General features: G+C 43.2%; 1 protein-coding gene across 2 annotated transcripts in view; it reads right to left on the reverse strand.

The window, feature by feature from the left end:
* LOC147024422 (DENN domain-containing protein 2B-like) overlaps positions 1-20,000 on the reverse strand; it is a 252,398-nt gene that overhangs the window by 158,197 nt on the left and 74,201 nt on the right. The window contains exons 5-10 of one of the 2 annotated variants that reach the window (XM_085884333.1): positions 11,412-11,609; positions 10,916-11,012; positions 10,729-10,773; positions 10,376-10,560; positions 1,035-1,144; positions 158-227 (exon numbers count right to left, since the gene is read on the reverse strand). In XM_085884333.1, coding sequence (XP_085740459.1) covers positions 158-227; positions 1,035-1,144; positions 10,376-10,560; positions 10,729-10,773; positions 10,916-11,012; positions 11,412-11,609 — 705 coding nt within the window. Of the gene's footprint in view, positions 1-157; positions 228-1,034; positions 1,148-10,375; positions 10,561-10,728; positions 10,774-10,915; positions 11,013-11,411; positions 11,610-20,000 lie in introns of both variants that reach the window. The other variant, XM_085884331.1, reaches the window with a different exon arrangement.

Here is a 20,000-nt window from a genome sequence, read left to right on the forward strand (position 1 = left end):
ATATATATACACACACACACACACACACACACACACACACACACACACACACACACACACACACACACACACACACACACACACACACACACACACACACACACACACACACACAGTACTCGAGAGTATATTTCTGACATGCATTTTCCAGTCTTACCAAAAGTCTCCTGCAGTATCCAAATCGCCGGCTACCATCACCGGTTGTCAAGACGAAAGAGAAGGTCTCACTAGAGGAGGTTGCAGAGTTGTAACAGGAATTAGAATTATGAGCACAGTGACCTCCAGGTGGAAGATGGATAATGATAAGAATCCAAGTGCAAGTTATGCATTAAGATCACATCATATTGAGGAACAAATGCTGAGAGTGTTATTGCAACAAGATGAGATCACAGCCGAACAAAATAATAATAATAGTAAAAACATTTCACAATATGTTATTGGTAATTACAATGATCTTAAAGCAGACAATTTAAGGTTAAAATGGTTTTTCCAGATGAAACAGACTCCTGCAGTCTCTGCAATAACTGTAGTTAGTCATAGACGAGAGGCAGTTGTGAACACTATCCACTTCAAGCGTGGGTTAACAGATGAATCACATAACTTCACAGAGTAAAGGGTACTGGTACCCCGTGCAGCTTGGCGATACCTCAAATAAGTGGCTAAGCTGACAAATATGTGCCACGTTTGCCGATTTATAAATATGTGCCACAAAAATATCTCAGGTTTACCTACACTTGAAAAAATACCAGAAGGGGGTAGCGGAGGGGGGCGGGTTGAGGAGTCAAAGTGCAAGCCGATGCACTGACTCCCTTGTGAGGAACCATAAACATACAAAGGTTACATAAATCACAAAATTATTCAACAAGACAAGATCACAACATACCTACAAGAGCAATCAATGTGGTTAGTTTTATCTATTCTGAGATTTGTTTGTGCATTTAGCAGTTTTGAAATGTGAATGCATTTGACATCGTAATATTGCAATGTATATAATAGTTTTAAAAAACACAATAGTACAGTAATGTGTTAGTAACCTGCTGTACTCTGTGACGGGTTCCCAATCTTTGGCATCAGGAAAGCAGAAGTGTGGTATAGCCTTTAACCTCTCTTCAGACTCCCGTGCATCTTTGCTTTGTCGCTCCAGCTGCTGAAAAGAGAAAAAAAAGTAAAAACCACCAAATGATAATTAAATTGTACGCTGAACCCCAGTGCACCACTTAAATTACAATGCTAACGGGAGACTGAATAGAAAATGAAAATGTATTTAGCATTTATGCACTATATTATTTGTTATTGTCCTTTTTGCCAGAGCAAACACATGTGATGAAGAAATTGACTCATCTTATCTATATATTACTAAAACTCTCATCTTGTATATGTATATATATATATATATATATATATATATATATATATATATATATATATGTATATATGTTCCCGAAATGCAGCCAAAACGGTACACAATAGCGCAAAAATTTTATGGCCACCCAACTCACCATTCGCCTGCGGTGTGCAATATCAAGTTTCGTTGAAATCGTGCAACAAAAAAATTTATTAAGAAATCAATTCCCCATTCAGTCAAGTACTCTTCGGGAGTATTTGATCAATGCAAACAACCTCAGCGGTATAGTTCGCTGGAGCCATCTTTTTTTTTTTTCTTGAAATGATTTATTGAAAAATCTCAAACATTTCGTATAGATAAAGAATGATTTCTTTTTAAGCATAAAGTAAACATCGCCATTTTGATCTCGTACTTCCGGGTTCGTTAATCAATAAAATAGTGTTTAGACGTGTGCTTCGTTGAATGATGACTCCTGAGGTAAATGCTCAAATTTTCTTCAAGTTAAAGTTTGACCACTAAATAACATTAAAATTGCATGTCTTTTTTGTTTTTCATCAACCGCTGTCACAACGGGAACCCAACGGGTTTACGGGTCATACAGTTTAATATATAAAGCTCATTCTGACCACTCAGTAACTGAGTGACTCATATTAAAGTTTGGTACCTTCTGGGTGACATAGAAAGCTGAAATTTCGCATGTCAACAGACATCGAAGCTGATACAGCAGGAAAAATCACAGAACCATTGAAAAGCATCCGTAAATTAAAATATAAATAAATTAAAAAAAAAAATGAAAATATAAATAAATTAAAAAAACAAATGCAGGTGAGTGACCTGAGACAATGGGGAAGCATTGTCCACAGAGTCCAGGGAAAGTTTGGTGCGACTGGGTAAAGTGGGTAGAGATAGTGATGGGTTTAGGACACAAGATTTAGCTGCAAACACCGGTTTTGAATTTATGAAGCAATTAGAATGATGGAGGATGCACAGTCTACATCTAGCTTTGGAAGCCAGCGTTGCTTTTATCGTCAGCCCAAGAAATATCATTGCTGATCACGAGGCCACGAAGTGAACCTCTTACAGTGGCCAGAGATAGTGGGTTTTTTGGACCAAGGAAATATATAGCAGTTTTGTTTGGTGGTCCTTCAAGAGTGACAATGTTCCATATACTCAAATTTAGATCAGCAGAGAGTGATGCAGCTGCTGTCTTCCTCTCACTGGGATAGGATACTGTACACTCGATGTGAAGTCATCTGTAAAAAGGAAGAGAGGGTTCTCCAGATCATCGTAGAGCTCGTTTATGTAAAGAAGGAACAAGCATGGGCCGAAGACACTGCCTTGTGGCACTCCAGCCTCAACTGGGAAAGAAAAGGAAAGGGTTCAATTGATAATAAAGTGAGTGAAAAGAAGTCAGAAATTGAGGTATGAAAGTGGCTGTCTGCCTGGTGTTGGCTTAATGGTTAGGGTGGTGGGCTTGGGATCCTCGGGTCCCGAGTTCAAATCCCACTCAGCTGGTGAATTAATACCAGGTGGGGTTAACTCGGCCTGTCATCCTTCTGAGGTCGGCAAAATGAGTGCCAGCTTGCTGGTATCCTGTGTTTGAGTGGCAACCCGTCCAGGATTGTGTCCAATATAGCCAAGGAGACTGTTTAGGCAACACCAACACTCTGCACAGAGTATGGTCCCAATGGATGGATGGAAAGTGGCTGTGCATGACATCGGCACAGAGCTTTGCAAGCACAGAGTGCCGGCTCAAAGCACATAACTTGAGGCCACCCTACTTTTCAGTAATGACTTCCATTTGCTACATTAATACTCTCTACTGCAGCAATGTACTGACCTGGAATTAGCCTAATCTTATAGTCCAGACTCTGAACATTCTTAAAATGTTTGGGTTGGAGAGTCTATCTTGTGAAACAATTATTTTACAATGTCACGAATTTCCAAAATAAGTGGAAATCAGCACTTTTCATGGTGCATAGGCTAAATTTGTATGATCCAGTCTTTATGATTTTGATGTATTCATGATTGAATTCGATACCCAGTGAGAGATTTGAGCAATAGGGATAGCTTTGGTATGAAAAGTGAACGTTTTTTGACGATTTATTTTTTAAAAACTGCAAATTCATGAGTCAGTTTTTGATACCCAATTTTTGCCTTCCTTGGGATTTGTATGGCTTATTACCCACAAATCTACTCATATGTGAGTTTCAATGTAAGAATGTTGTCTATTCTTCAAGAAAAAAAACATCACTTGAGCATATAATGATGTACAAATCTCTTTCGTAGTGGTCCGGAAATCGAGAATGTTTTCCAAGAGTACGTTACGTTTTGCTTTTTGGTCTGCACAGGAATAATGGTCACCAATATAAGGTCTCATTTCATTCCTGTATTTTGACCACGCCGAGAGTAATTAAACAAGGACAAATGTGTCCAAGAGCCACGTCCTAAAGGTTTTGTCTTCACCAGAAGAAGAAGAAGAAGAACAACAACAACAACAACAACAACAACAACAACAACAACAACAACAACAACAACAATAATGCGGAGCTCTCTTAGAGCCAGCGTTCGCAACGCGACGCGGATAAAAATACTGGAACATTTGGTTCCATGCCATAGGATTTTTCAGGAGTCACGACGAATACTTTTCCGAGAGTACGTTACGTTTTTCGGTGGATAGATTTCTAGCGTTGTCAGACAAACAGAAGGTACATAAGCTATTGGCTTGTGTTAAATCACTTACCTGCAGGTATTTCTGCATATTATCGTGGTCATAGTGTGCCTATGGCTCAAAAGGGGGCATCACCCGTAAGGTCAAGGTCATTTCCGTGGTTTTGGAGGGAAATTCAATTTTCAACTTTTTTCCTTCAAAATAACGCTCTCAAGACCTGAATTTCCGAGATTTTATTTTGAATATGATGATTTGGCATTATGTTGATGTAGTTTATTGAGAGGTGAGTTGAAAAGCATAGTTTCTGGACTTGAAAATTGTTTATTTCCAAAAGTTTCCTTGCGAAAGGGAGTTAGTGATCGGTCTTGACGTACGTCGTCTGACTCAGAAATGCAGATAATAATGTTTTCTTGTACTGGATTTCCGAAATGTTGAGGCATTTAGGCATTTGCTGAGCATAAAATGAGCAAAACCCCGATGAGAGTAATGATTTTTTTTTTCCAGGACCAAAATGTCATGGGAAACCATATTCCAGTTGCGTGTATGTTTGGCAGGACCGCTCAAAGATGATAACCAGCGGGGGGAAACCCAAGAAGGTACCAATGATACCTGCACAACGTATGCAAAAAATGTGTCAGAAGAAGTGAGAAAGTATGACGGATGACCAGCATGAACTCTGGTACCAGAAAGAAAGACAACGTGTAGCTGCGTGCCAGGCTGAACAGACCAAAACAAAAGGAGGTATACAGAAGAAGCAGAAATAGCAAAAACAATGGAATGACTGGTACCGTAACTCCACCAATAGACAACAAAAGCAAGCCCGTCGAAAAAAAAGACAGACAACGTAAGAAGAAAGCGAAACTGGTCAGCGAGTCCATCGTTTCTGCACCGAAGACCAAAAAGAATAAGGTCTGAAAATCTCGTGCAGCTAGTCAACAGCTAGTAGTGGGGCGGCTTAGCCCAAATATTCAAAAGAATTGTGCATTTTGTGATACAAGCACCAAATTTGGCACAAATGTACATTGATATGTTGCGAACATTTTCAGATATTGGGCCACTTGAAATTCTCTCTTTATGTCCGCCATATTGGATTTCAAAATGGCCGCCACTTGAATTCTACATTTGCGATTATCTCTGGATGTAATGCAGCTGTTGACTTGATTCTGGTATCTAAATGTATGTTTTTGGGGGCAAGGAATCCAATGATACCATTTTCAACATAATATTATCTATCACAGTCTGTTATATAATTTTATTTGGAAATTATCTAGGCAAATATTGGATTCAACACAATACTTTGAAAAGAATGTCTTAGTTCTGTAAATATAAATAAATAAAAAAACTATACTAAATCACCAGTAACAACTCAGACAAGCTCATATATACTGGCAGTCTAAAATATAAATTCACATCAAGTGACTGCAGCAGCACTGTACATCCTGCAACACCGTGCCGACAACCACTACTGTCTGGGAGAAACCAGGGATGCAGAGGACCTTCCGGAGTTTGAAGACTGGTGTTGTCAGAGAGGAGAAGACATCCCCCAGTTTCACTACTGGGCAACCGTGCTGGAACTAGAACTGTTGGTTCTAGTGTATGTGCGTTCTCTCAGGCAGGGATCGTTAATGATGTACCTCGATGCTCTGACAGAGCTGGTCCCCTGATTCCATGCACTGGATCACACCCACTATGCTAGGTGGATACCAGTGCACCTGAAGGACATGGCCGAACTCACCATCAAACAGCCAAATGTAGCCAGGAAATTCAGGGAAAGCCACTTCACCGTTCAGAAAACACAGAGGGTGTTCTCTTCAATCCCGATTGACCAGGCACATGAGCAGAATAATGCCTGCATCAAAGGAGACGGTGGAGCAGTTGGGCTCACTGACAACCCTAGTGCCCTACGTCGCTGGATGGTTGCGAGACCAGAAGTTGCCAGGGTGATCGAAGAATTCCAGGATGGGAACCAACACTGGAGACGGCAAACAGCAGACACACGTCATCATGATCAGACGTCAAGTGTACAAGCCTCATTTGTGAAAGATGTTCGCTCTCTCGTCGGTGTCATAGAGGAGATGGGCAACCCATTCGAGGAGGAGAGTCAGGATGTAGTCAAACTGAACACAAAGGAGATCGCAGATCCTGCTGCTGTGGAGACCGTGATGAATGCCAAGAGGATTGGCCAAGAGCAGTTTGAGGCTTTCACCAGAGAGTGTCTGTTGGACAGAACAAAGGCAGTGGACGCACCCATTCCTCGTAACAAGCTGAAGGTGTTCAGCACTTCCACTCCAAGAAGCCAGAGCATAGGTCAGCAACAGCTCACCTCCATCAAGAATGACCGTGAACTCTTCGCACGCCTGTACATTGGCTGCCAGACGAGGGATGGAAACCTTGAGGAGTTCTTTTGTCATGAGAATCAGGCATGTCCTCCTGCATTGTCTGATGGTGGAAGCCTCTGCACTGGTATCAAGAGTGATCTCCTCACATGCTTGGAAGAAGTCTCCAATGCAAAGACAGACTCCTGTCACGACCTGTATTGTGCTTGATGGAGCAGCCATCGTCCAGATGCTGAAGCCGGCTGCATCAAAGACCTTTGAAGAGTATGCACAACAGATCTTCGTCCCATATATGTCCACGAAGCTGCAAACAGTGTCACGCCTGGATCTGGTCTGGGATACTTACCTTGCTGATTCACTGAAAGGTAGTACACGTGCAAAGCGGGAACAAGGTGTGCGGAGACGTGTGGTGGCTGCCGCAGCCATACCAGGAAACTGGCAGAACTTCCTACGAGTGGACAGCAACAAGACCGAGCTGTTCAGGTTCCTCTCAGCAGCTCTCATGGAATGGTTTGACCAGGAGGACAAGCAACTCGTCATTACTGATGGAGAAGCAGTGCTCAGCAAGCCACTACTGCCAGATCTGAACTCACTCACCCCATGTAACCATGAAGAAGCTGACAGTCGGATGTTGCTGCATGCATCTCACGCAGTCCAGCATGGACACCATGCAATACTCATCCGGACTGTAGACACCGATGTTGTGGTGCTGGCAGTGTCCCTGGCACAGGAGTTGCAACCAGAAGAAAAACTGTGGCTGGCATTCGGAACAGGCCAGAGTTTCCGAAAGCTAGCAGCACACGAAATAGCAGCTGGATTGGGACGAGAGAAGGCTCATGCACTGCCAATGTTCCACGCTCTAACTGGATGCGACACTGTGTCTAGTTTTCATAGACATGGCAAGAAGACTGCGTGGGCAGTCTGGACGGTACTGCCAGAACTCACTGAGGCGCTGCTGCTGCTGCTGCTGCTGCTGCTGTCCTCTGCACCTCGTGACATACCAGACGATGCAATGCGCATCATCGAGAGGTTCGTGATCCTGTTGTATGATCGAATCAGCAAATGCACAGACATTGACAAGGCCAGGAGGAAACTCTTCGCAAGGAAGAACAATGTGCAGCTCATCCCTCCAACGAAGGCAGCTCTGGAGGAACATGTCAAGAGGGCAGTGTATCAAGGTGGACATGTGTGGGGTCAGATACTGCTGCCAGCACCAGAGCTCCCTCCACCAACCAAATGGGGTTGGTCAAGGACTGGAGAAGGACAGTACACACCTTACTGTACCAGGCGAACTGAGGCAGCTCACAGCTGCATTGAGCTGGTTTCGTGCAAGTGCAAGAAAGGGTGTGTGAGGCGCTGCAAGTGCAAAAAGGCTGCCCTTCAGTGCACAGCCCTCTGTGTGTGTGAAGGGGACTGCACATGACGATGAGTCAACAACATACATGTACTTGTGGCAATGCTGAACTTGTTAACATGACACTGTTTATGTACACGTATCTTCAGTACCAGTATATACCTAGCCTCAGATACCAGTACACCTAGCCTCAAATACGAGACCATGTAGCATGTCAGCATTATACCTAAGACATTTACAGAACTAAGACATTCTTTTCAAAGTATTGTGTTGAATCCAATATTTGCCTAGATAATTTCCAAATAAAATTATATAACAGACTGTGATAGATAATATTAAGTTGAAAATGGTACCATTGGATTCCTTGCACCCAAAAACATACATTTGGATACCAGAATCAAGTCAATAGCTGCATTACGTCCAGAGATAATAGCAAATGTAGATTTCAAGTGGTGGCCATTTTGAAATCCAATATGGCGGACAAAAAGAGAGAATTTCAAGTGGCCCAATATCTGAAAATGTTCGCAACATATTCATGTACATTTGTGCCAAATTTGGTACTTGTATCACAAAATGCACAACAGGTTTGCAATGCTGCTACACTACTAGAGCCGCATGACCCGCCAGAGTTACCCGCTGCTACCATGACCACTCCGTCCCCAAGTGCTCCGTCGACTGCAAGTATCTCAAGCAATTCCTCATGATGGACGAAGTGGCGACTGCAAACTCAGGCTGCAGAACACCTAAATGTTCTTACACCGAACAGTAAGAGAAAGGTCATCACTGATAGTCTGACACCAAATAGTAAGAGGCTGGTCAGTTTTGATCAATGAGGTGAACATAGTTCAAAAATTGTGACCAATCTCCAAGGGGCATTTTATTCCCTCAGAGGTCATGACAACGAATCAGTCTCAGCTAAAAAAACACTGCTCCAAGCTGTTTCTGGTAACACAGTGCATGCCAATTTGTTTGGCATCGGCAAGGAACTTGCTCAGAGTGTGCACAAAGCACACATGAATCCCGTTATTCAGTGACGCATGTCATTGCGCCAGGCTTCACGATCTACCAAATTATCAGATAAGACACGAAATCGAGTGATAGATTTCTTTTATCAACAGGATATCACTCGAGAACTACCTGGCAAGAGGGATCAAATTGTGGTAAGGGGTCCAGATGGAGAAAAGAGCATTGTTTCCAAGAAGATTCTTGAAGATTCCAATTTTTGCCATCATATACCGTCTAAGGTATGATAGTACTACTTAGAATCAGTAATTAGCAGCTCATGGACCATGAAGAGGCCCTCAGCCCTGTATTACTGAGGATTTCTTGCCCTCGAGTTGTCATCCTGGAGACCAAATGAGAATTTCTGGGGTCAACTTCGATGGGCTGTAAAAAAATAACCGTTGCTAATTAAGATCTGAAACTTCACAGTTAACTCCACTAATATACCTACATTTTGAGGAATAAGACAAATCAGCTCTTTAAGAAGTTGTTTTTTCACCCTTCTTGCACCCAAGTGGTCTCGAGTTACATGCATTGAGCCTGCCATAATTTGTTGAATGTTCGAGATATGTCCAGGGTGATGGTCCATGGTCCCAAACTCTTGTTTGAGATTTCGGGCCTCCAACCATTCCTGAGAGAGGTGTAGCATCATACAATTCCAAAGGGATTAGGAAACTCACCCATAACTGGGGAAAATGTGTGACACTGGCAAGAAACCACGTAGAATATATTTTATGGTTCTAGATAGATTTATTTATGATTTTCTAGAATAATAGATTTATTTTATGGCTATTCAATGGTTCGAACATCCATGCTAAGTTTTACTCATGCAGGACCATTTATTTCTGGTTTGGGGTTCTGGGGTAGGGGGCATTTTGATACATTTCCTTGATGTCTTATCACTCAATCGATATTGACATCTCCCTTCCTTCAATCCCTCCTTTCCTTTACTCTGGGGAAATATTTTAATACCCATACCCACTGCTTGTAGTTCCTTGATGAATGCCACTCAAAGCCTGAAACGGCAAGTTTTGGTGGTCCTTGATACATATATATATATATATATATATATATATATATATATATATATATATATATATATATATATATATATATATGTGGCCCTTTGTCCTTGGAAAAAAAAACTGCAAATGATGCTATTTTGTTTTTTTTCTCAAAACTCATTCAACCAAAAATGCTTAGTTGCAATTATAAAAATTTATATTCTTCTGCGATATACTTCATACAGAATCACATGCAGCTGCAGTCTGAGTTATCCAACACATAAAGCTCATTCTAACCATTCGCTGACTAACTGATATTAATGTTCGGGATCTTCCAGGTGACGTAGAAAGCTGAAATTTTGCTTGGCGACAGATGTCAAAGCCGATGCACTGGTGAAAATCACAGAACCATCGGAAAGTGTCCGTAAATGAAAATATAAATAAATGAAAATAAGTAAATGGAAAAAACAAATACAGGTAAGTGAACCAAGACAATAGGGAAGCATGGTTCATTATTGCTAACAATGTGTAAGCATACCCCGCTAGTATTATACTTTACTCAACTTACATTTGTAAAACAAGTATAAATATGCATTTTAAAATATGATAACAGCCAGAGGCAAATGAATGCAAGACAAGCATGAAAGGTAACACAGCCGTTACCTTAGGAAACTGATATGTGATTTCAGCCTGGTAGGCTTTGCCTGAATGTTTCCGTTTTAAGCCAACAACGATGAAAGATTCAAATAGTTGCCTCTCCCGCCATTCGAACAGCTCTCGCTCGAGAGTAGTGCAAGCAGAGGATCGTTTCCGCAATGCTCGCAACCTGGCCATACGTTGAGCATGCCCTGGTGAATAAGGAGAATAAAAAGTATTTGGACCTTTGAGCAGAATGATCCGTAATGGATACAAGGATAGAATCAGTGGGATTAAGGATGTAAAATTAGTAGTTGTGTGGCACTTTGATTAGCTTTCTTTGCAAATCATAATTAATATAATGATCAATGAATGCTTACCTTTGATATGATCTTCTGTATCACTGTCGCTTTCACTGTTGTCATCTTCCAAAAATGACAAAAGTAAATTTGAAGTTCCAGGAAAAGTTTTTTTAAATAGTTGCCAGTTTTCACAGTTTTCATTAAAAAAAATTATTTTCATAACAGGGAAATTCATAGCTAAATAATAAGGAATAAATAGTCTTACCACGTTGGAGATTTGCTTCAGGGCTGTGGGACAAACTCTTCTTCCATCTCTTCTTTCCACGTTTGGCAATGAAAATTGCATTGATCTTTTGTACAGTCTGTAGTGGAAAAAAAAATGCTGCCTTCACAAATCGTTTCACGGTTCAGACATCTGTGCCTCTGATGGAATTATCTGCTCAGGTTTTGGAAAAAAAAAAAAAAAGAGTTCTGGTAGGATGGATAGATAGATAGATAGATAGATAGATAGATAGATAGATAGATACGTGGCCCAATAGTTTCTTTCCAGGCCTGTTGTAATAATTAATCAGTCATTGTATCTATATGTGCTCCATAATACAGATTACTCATTTATGATTTTACAAGTCCTGGTCACATAAAACCTGTGTATTAAAATAGTATAAGAATGAATGCTTTAATGGGGAGGAGTAAAACGACTTTCAGGCCACCCTGTACACTCACCCAAAACATAAAAAAACAATAATAATAATAATGATCACCTTTGGGATGTGCTGATGTCGACAAAAGTGAAGATCAGCTGGGGAAGCGAGAGACTCATCAAGACATGGTGTACCACACTTGTGTGGTGAGAAGCAGGCCTCGGTGTGTGCATGCTTGAGCAAGAGAGGCCTTTCTCCCTGACATTCCACCCGTTGGCCAGAGCCTGTCCCAGAAAGACTACGGCAGCGAGAGTGGAACTGGACCAAGGAATGTAAAACAAATTCATCATCGTATCAATACTCGTTTGAAAAACGTCTCGATAAGAAGAACAGCATGGCTAATCAAATACAATTATATACAAGGAAACCTCACCAGCAACTCCAGGATGTCTCCAGTCTTCCAGTCATCCCCTCCTAGTTAACTTCACAACATCCAGACAGACTGCACACCTAAAATGTTTTGTTCCTCTGTTCTCCAAATTGCTGAACCACCTTCCTGAGACTGTTCAATCCACCTCTTCCTATCAGGGCTTCAAGCAGGCAGTATACTCCCATCTAATGTCATTCCCATCATTATTGGCAATCTTTACGATCCCCATTAATCTTACCTAACCAAACACAACCCTCTTCTTCCAGGTTAGTGTGTTGCTTCCCCTCCTTTCTCTTCCTTAATTTCTCATGTTCATTCATTCCCTTGCTTATGGTGCATCAAACTGTTGCCCCACTGCTCCACTCTCAGTTTGTTGCCTTTTCCCATCTGTAACCTTGCGATGCCATGAGCATACATCTTATATAGAAAAAAAAAATAAACAATATCAAATGTATGTTGTTTATTCCCACAAAATAGCAATGTAAGTTTTGTGAAAGTACAGTGAGTCCTCGCTGTATGTCGTCCCGCTATATGTTATTTCAGTTGTTGATCGTTCATGTTGAAGCCACAGTCGAACGTCGTTGATCAATTACTACCTTTTTTGCACAATATGTCGCTCGTTTTGCTGCAAGCACAGTTGTGATGCATGGAAGTACTTTATGAAATCGTAAACTTAGGTGGGAGTGACGTGCTGCCTTCCCGCTACCACCCAGACCCTCGCATTGCTCTTTTTTTTCCTCAACGTGGATGCTGTGGCACACATTATTTACTGTTTAGACTCTTTTAAACCCACATTATGAGTTAAAAACAGTCACCCAGTGAGACAAGTGGTGCGGTACCAAAGAAGAAATGTACTTCAGTCACCTTGCAGATGAAGTTGGAGGTTCAAGACGGGTTGAAGCAGGTGAATGGGCTTTGGACATTAAGGGAGTGCTTGGAATTCCCGTAATGACTATGAGGACCATAAGGGTGAACCAGGACAAGATCAAGGCCAGGGCTCAGTGTGTTACACCTTTTGGTGCTTTCAGGAGTGTTCGTGGTCGCAGTGAGGTGATGGAAAACATGGAGACTGCATTCAATGTGGATTGAAGATATAAACCAGCATCATGTACCCATGAGCTTACCAGTTATGCAGGAAAAAGCCCACACTTTTCTCCAGCAATTTGTGAGCAGAGGAAGGTGAGTACAGCAAGGAGGAATCCTTCAATGTGAGCAGAGGTTAGTTTTAGTGATTTAAGCACCGAAGTAATCTACACAACATCAAGATGACAGACGAGGCGGCGAATGCAGACACCAAGGCAGCTAGCTAATTCCCTGCTACACTCAAGAAGATTGTGGAAGACAGTGGATATTCACCCAAGCATAATGCTGATGAGACCGGACTGCACTGAAAAAGGATGCCTGCAAGACATACATCAGCTGGGAAGAGAAAAACTTCATCAGGTTTATAGGCAGCCAAGGACAGGATCACTTTGTTGCTCGCAAGTAATGCAAGTCGTGATTGCAAGATGAAGGCACTCGCAATTTACCACTCAGAAAATCCATGGGCATTCAAAGGCTTCTCAAAGGACCACCTCCCGGGAAACTGGCGGGGTAACAAAAAAGCTTGGGTAATGGGGCAAATTTTCTCAAATTGGCTGACCACCTGTGCTATCTCCGAGTGAAATACTTCTCGTGATTGACAACACACCTGCACACCCAACCTACTTTGCTGACCTGACACCAGAGGTCAAAGTTTTGTTCTTGCCTCCAAACACCACATCACTCATACAGCCACTAGATCAGGGTGTCATCGCAGCATTAAAAGCATATTACCTGCGCCTCACCTTCAAGCAACTGAGTGATGCAACTGATGGTGAAGGCAAGCCTACAATAAGAGGTTTTTGGAAAAGTTTCAATGTCCTCAATGCAGTTGATATCAGGGAGTAGTGGAGGCATAGATGAAGACTCGAGTCACACTTGAGTCGCAAATTTTGTGACTTGCGACTTGAACTTGTTGACAATGACGTTGAATGAATGAACACGACACGAAAATAAATATATCTCGGTGATGTGTTTGTGACTAATTTTCATTTGATGCCTCGTAGGATGTGATTATATTTGTAAACAAAGACCGCTGGAGCCACACACCAAAGGGAGCACGAACTCGGTTAATAGATTGCACACCAAACTTAGAAAAGGTATTAGTAATCAGGTATTAATCACCAACCTTTCATATTCAGAGTGCAATCACCAATATTAATGACACCCAAATGACTGAGTCTGGTGACAGAGTGTTGTTACCGATTGTAACCATTTTGGTTACCAAATGTAACCATTACATCACTGAGTCTGATCAATGAGCATGAATTAAAGCAACTAAATGTTGTCATTTTTAATTTTTCCATGTTATTTATTTTATAGAGTATACATGCCTAAAAAATGATCAAGCTCATATAAACAACCAGCTCATGACTCATGAAAGCTTTTGAGCATTAAAGGCTTACACGTAACCATAGTCGATGACAATGACATGATGATGTGCCACTTGACTTGAGACTTGCCCGAAAATACTTGAGACTTGCCAAAAAAGACTTGAGACTGAGCTCAGGTGACTTTTTGGACATTTCTGCATGGAGGGAGGTGACATAGAATTGCCTTAACAGGGTTTGGAGCAACCTATGGCTGGAGGTTGCCAATGACTTCAAGGGTTTTGCCACTGTGGTCCCCAGAGTGCATCGAGACATTCAAGGCCTGGCCCAGCAAGATACTTTTGATGAAGATGAAGTGGATGATGTGCAGAAGTTGTTGGATTGTGACAGTGGCAGGAAGGGGCTGAGCAATAATAGCGTGAAAGCACTCGAGAGTCAGCGGGCAATTGATTACATTTTTAAACAGTTACTACTGTTATTTAACTCCAAGCTTAAACAAATTTGGAGGAAACCTGATGTCCCTGAGGCATTCTATGCTTATCGCTACCCTCATAGACTCAGATCCAAGCGGTTTCAACTTGTTAGGCCTCTAGGTAGGCCGCTAGCTAGGCTGCAATGATCTTTCACAAATAAAGGAGCATAAATGAGTCTGCACATATGAATGATGTATCAAATTGCCTCATCTGATTTTTCTCACCACCAGATTATGTGTGGACTTGTATGGATTGTTTATAATTTGTATATTGGGGCCTTATATGTGATTTCTCCCGGGCCATGGCTTCAAGTATGACGCGTGATATTGCCCCCCCTCTAACCCCCGACACCCTGATGGGGGGCAATATTGAGATTCTCCAGAATGATGAGACACAATTTTGCCCTTCAATGCATAACTCCATTCCTAATGGTCGCTAGCATTGTTTAATACTCGCCTGAAGGAAATTTGGATAAAATTGAACGTACGACTTACACATGGGTGGTATATAGGCTAAGAATCGCTTCTCCGCACACGCAGCAGAAGTTAAAAAAATATTATAACTAGCTGTCCAGTTCAATCAAGCCATGGCCGAATTCTGGTGACATTCATGACTCGACTTCTCCAAACATCCTCTCCAGCACTGCTTTCTGAAGCTTTCCGAAGTCCCCACCCCCTGGGGGCATGAACTGGGGGTCGAATCCAAAAAATTGTTGCTTATTTCATGCTTCCCCCAATGTTGATTTCACATAAAACGTTTCATTAAAAAGTTGATTTAAAATGTGCCCATGATTGCATTTTTTGGTACTTAACCATTTGACCTCACCCCGAGCCCCAAGGAGGCAGGACCAAAAATAACTGCTCTCACACCTTCTTGCCATGTGGTGTCATAACTACCAAGTTTTGTGACTTTCTGCACAATGGTTTAAGAGTTGATAGCGTGGTGGCTAGACAGAAGGACAGAAGCCAATTGCAATATCCTGCCCTTATTTTTTAAAAGCATGGGGATAGTAATAAAAACAATAATAGTAGTATTAACACAGGGGGTGGCAGGATGGTCTGGAGGTATGCACACTTATCTCTAAGGCCTAAGTCACATTTGCTCTACGGCGAGGATACGGCAGCCGTACGCCCTCTGAATTGACAGAAACGTGCGGCGGCCGCAGAGTTTCTGAGGTGGCCTCAGGGTGGCACTACGCCATATGGCTATATTTTACAGGCCGTAAGGTCGCCGTGGAATTATAACGCGGAGTTATAACTTTTTTCATTTCTAAGTTCGCCATAGCAATTCAACAAGCCCCAAAAAAAAAAAAACTGGTAAAAAAATACATATATATTAACCCATTGGTTACCGTCCGTCTGGCCACACGTTCGCCTTAGGGCCCCCCTGCGGTCGCCTTGCGGTCGCCTTGCGGGCACCTTGCGTCTGCCTTGAAAATTCTATGGCCGCTGCAGGAACGCCCTAAGGTCACCGTGCGACATCAAATCAAAGACCGTACGGCAACCCCACGTTTTCGGTCTCCACAATTTATAAATACGCCGTGCAGCTCCTGAAAAATAAAAGCATATGTGACTGCTACATTGTGTAACCGTGGAAATACTGCAGCCACCGTATAATTGCTAATGGCCGTAGATTTTGGAGACCCCACGGCCGCCGTGGCAAATGTGACCTAGGCCTAAGCTGTCGAGCCTGGGTTTGAATTCTGACCCAGATACAAACTGTCATACCAGTGTTTCACAGGTGAGGTGATTCGTCAATGTGAAGTGATTCATGAGAAGGAGAGAGAGGGGCGTGGGAGACGGAGATGGAGAGGGGTGGGAGAGGGAGAGAAAGGGGTGGGAGAGGGAAAGAGAGAGAGAGGTGGGAGAGGGAGAGAGAGGAGGGGTAGAGGGGAGGGAGGAGTGAGGACGGGAAGAGGGGGTTCCAGCAGAGGGGACGCCCAGTTTAACGTCTATCAGAGAGATGTCACACACATTTATGAATTGCCTTGCCTGTGAAACACCAGGATGACAGTTTATAGCTGGGTCGGAATTCAAACCCATGCCAGACAGCTTAGAGCGATTGTGTGTACGTCTCAGCTATCCTGCCATGATGTGGCAATTCATTGCTTTGTAACCATGGAAAACTTTTTTTTTACTCATTGTAATCCTCAAATTTATTTTGCCTTCCTAACTCCAGAGATGTCCCCACGGAGAACCGAGCCGCATTATCGCCATGGAAACTTGTCGCGATCGAAGCTTGTAGAGTGCTCGCCAAGTGGCTCAAACACTCATGGAAGCACTCCAACAAACGGTTGAAGAGACTTCAAAAAAACCAAAATGTTTAATTTTTTTATTTTATATGTACTTGTATCTCCATGTCGAGGTGACGGTCATATAATGAAAGCAGATTGTACAAAAAGGGGAAAGTCATGTAAAATGAAATTGCACACTTTCAGTGGGCGAGTAATATATTAATCTTCTTCTTCTTTTGGCTCGCTCCCGTTAGGGGTCGCCACAGCGGATCAACCGTCTCCATTTCGCTCTATCCTCCACATCTTCCATTGACACTCCAACCACCCGCATGTCCGCCCTCACCGTATCCATGAACCTCTTCTTTGACCTACCTCTTCTCCTCCCTCCTGCCTGGCGGCTCCATCTTCAACATCTTTCTCCTGATATACTCCGCTTCCCTCCTGAGCACATGTCCAAACCATCTCAATCTCACCTCTCTCACTTTGTCTCCAAACCGTCCTACCTGCGCTGTCCCTCTAATATACTCATTCCTTATCCTGTCCATCCTCGTCACTCCCAACGAGAATCGCAGCATCTTTAACTCTGCCACCTCAAGCTCCGCTTCCTGTCTTTTTGTTAGTGCCACCGCCTCCAAACCATACAACATAGCTGGTCTCACTACCGTCTTATATACTTTCCCCTTCACTCTTGCAGCTACCCTTCTGTCACAAATCACTCCTGCAACTCTTCTCCACCCACTCCATTCTGCCTGCACTCTCTTTTTCACTTCTCTCCCACACTCTTCGTTATTTTGGATAGTTGATCCCAAGTATTTAAACCCATCCACCTTCCCCACCTCAACTCCTTGCAACCGCAACATACCACCACCCTCCCTCTCATTTACGCACATGTACTCCGTCTTACTCCGACTGACTATCATTCCCCTTCTCTCCAGTGCGTACCTCCACCTCTCGAGGCTCGCCTCAGCCTGCTCCCTACTCTCCCTACAGATCATGATGTCATCCGCGAACATCATAGTCGATGGGGACTCCAGTCTGATCTCGTCCGTCAACCTGTCCATCACCATTGCAAACAGGAAAGGGCTCAGAGTCGATCCTTGGTGCAATCCCACTTTTACCTTAAACCGGTCCGTCATTCCTACCGCACACCTCACCGCTGTCACACTGTCCTCATACATATCCTGCACGATCCTCACATACTTCTCCACCACTCCCGACTTCCTCATACAATTCCACAACTCCTCTCTTGGCACCCTATCATAAGCTTTCTCTAAATCCACAAACACACAATGTAACTCCTTCTGGCCTTCCCTATACTTCTCCATCAACATTCTCAAAGCAAACATTGCATCAGTGGTGCTCTTTCCTGGCATAAACCCATATTGCTGCTCACAGATCGTCACCTCTCCTCTCAACCTCGCTTCCACTACTCTTTCCCACAACTTCATGGTGTGGCTTAACAACTTTATCCCTCTGTAATTTCCACAGCTCTGCACATCACCCTTATTCTTGAAAATCGGAACCAGTACACTTAATCTCCACTCCTCCGGCATCCTCGCACTTTCCAAGACTTCATCAAACAATCTGGTTAACAACCCCACTGCCATCTCTCCTAAGCACTTCCATGCCTCCACTGGTATACCATCTGGGCCAACCGCCTTTCCACTTTTCATCTTCTTCATAGCAGTCCTCACTTCATCCTTACTGATCCACCCTACTTCCTGATTCACTATCTCCACCTCTTCCAACCTTCTCTCTCTCATTTTCTTCATTCATCAGCTCCTCAAAGTACTCCATCCACCTTCTCAACACACTCTCCTCGCTCGTCAGCACATTCCCTTTGCGTCCTTTATCACCCTAACCTGCAGCACATCCTTCCCAGCTCGGTCCCTCTGTCTTGCCAATCGGTATAAATCCTTTTCCCCTTCCTTTGTATCCAACTTCTCATACAGCTCGTCATATGCCTTTTCCTTAGCCTTTGCCACCTCTCTTTTTGCCTTTCGCCACCACTCCTTGTACTCCTGCCTACTTACTTCATCTCTCTGACTATCCCACTTCTTTTTCACCAACCCCTTCTTCCTTATACTTTCCTGTACTTCCTCATTCCACCATCAAGTCTCCTTATCTTCCTTCCTCTGTCCAGATGTCACACCAAGTACCTTCCTAGCTATCTCCCTCACAACTTCTGCTGTTGTTGCCCAATCATCCCACCAATCTGTACCACCATCCAATGCCTGTCTCACCTCCTCCCTAAATTTCACGCAACAGTCTTCCTCCTTCAGCTTGCACCATCTGGTCCTTGGTTCAGCCCTCACTCTCTTCCTCAACCTCACCTCTAAAGTCATCGTACAGACCACCAATCGATGCTGTCGAGCTACACTCTCCCCTGCCACCACCTTACAGTCACTAATCTCTTTCAGGTTGCATCTCCTGCTAAAGATGTAATCCACCTGTGTGCACTTTCCTCCACTCTTGTATGTTACCCTGTGTTCCTCCTTCTTCTTGAAATACGTATTTACCACTGCCATTTCCATTCTTTTTGCAAACTCTACCACCATTTGCCCTTCCACATTTCTCTTGTTGAGACCGTACCTCCCCATCACCTCCTCATCCTCTTTATTCCCTTCCCCAACAAGCTCATTGAAATCTGCTCCAATCACCACTCTTTCATCCTTGGATACACTCTCCACCACTTCATCCAACTCACTCCAGAAATCTTCTTTATACTCCATCTCACACCCCATATGTGGGCCATATGCACTGATGACATTCATCATCACCCCTTCAATTTCCAACTTCACACTCATCACTCGGTCAGACACTCTCCTCACCTCCAATACCCTCTTGACATAATCTTCCTTCAGGATTACCCCGACACCATTTCTCCTCCGATCCACACCATGGTAGAACAGTTTGAAACCACCTCCAATGCTCCTAGCCTTACTCCCCATCCACTTGGTCTCTTGTACACACAGTATGTCCACCTTTCTTCTCTCCATCATATCAGCCAACTCTCGCCCTTTGCCAGTCATCATCCCAACATTAAGAGTTCCAACTCTCACTTGCACACTTCTACCCTTCCCCCTCTCCCACTGCCTCCAGACTCGCCTTCCCCGTCTCCTTCTCCTCCTTCGCCCAGCAGTAGCACAATTTCCACTGGTA

This window comes from Eptatretus burgeri, chromosome 6, assembly GCF_056783735.1.
Source record: "Eptatretus burgeri isolate ZD-2024b chromosome 6, Ebu_testis_v1, whole genome shotgun sequence".
In the NCBI taxonomy this organism is placed as follows: Eukaryota; Metazoa; Chordata; class Myxini; order Myxiniformes; family Myxinidae; genus Eptatretus; species Eptatretus burgeri.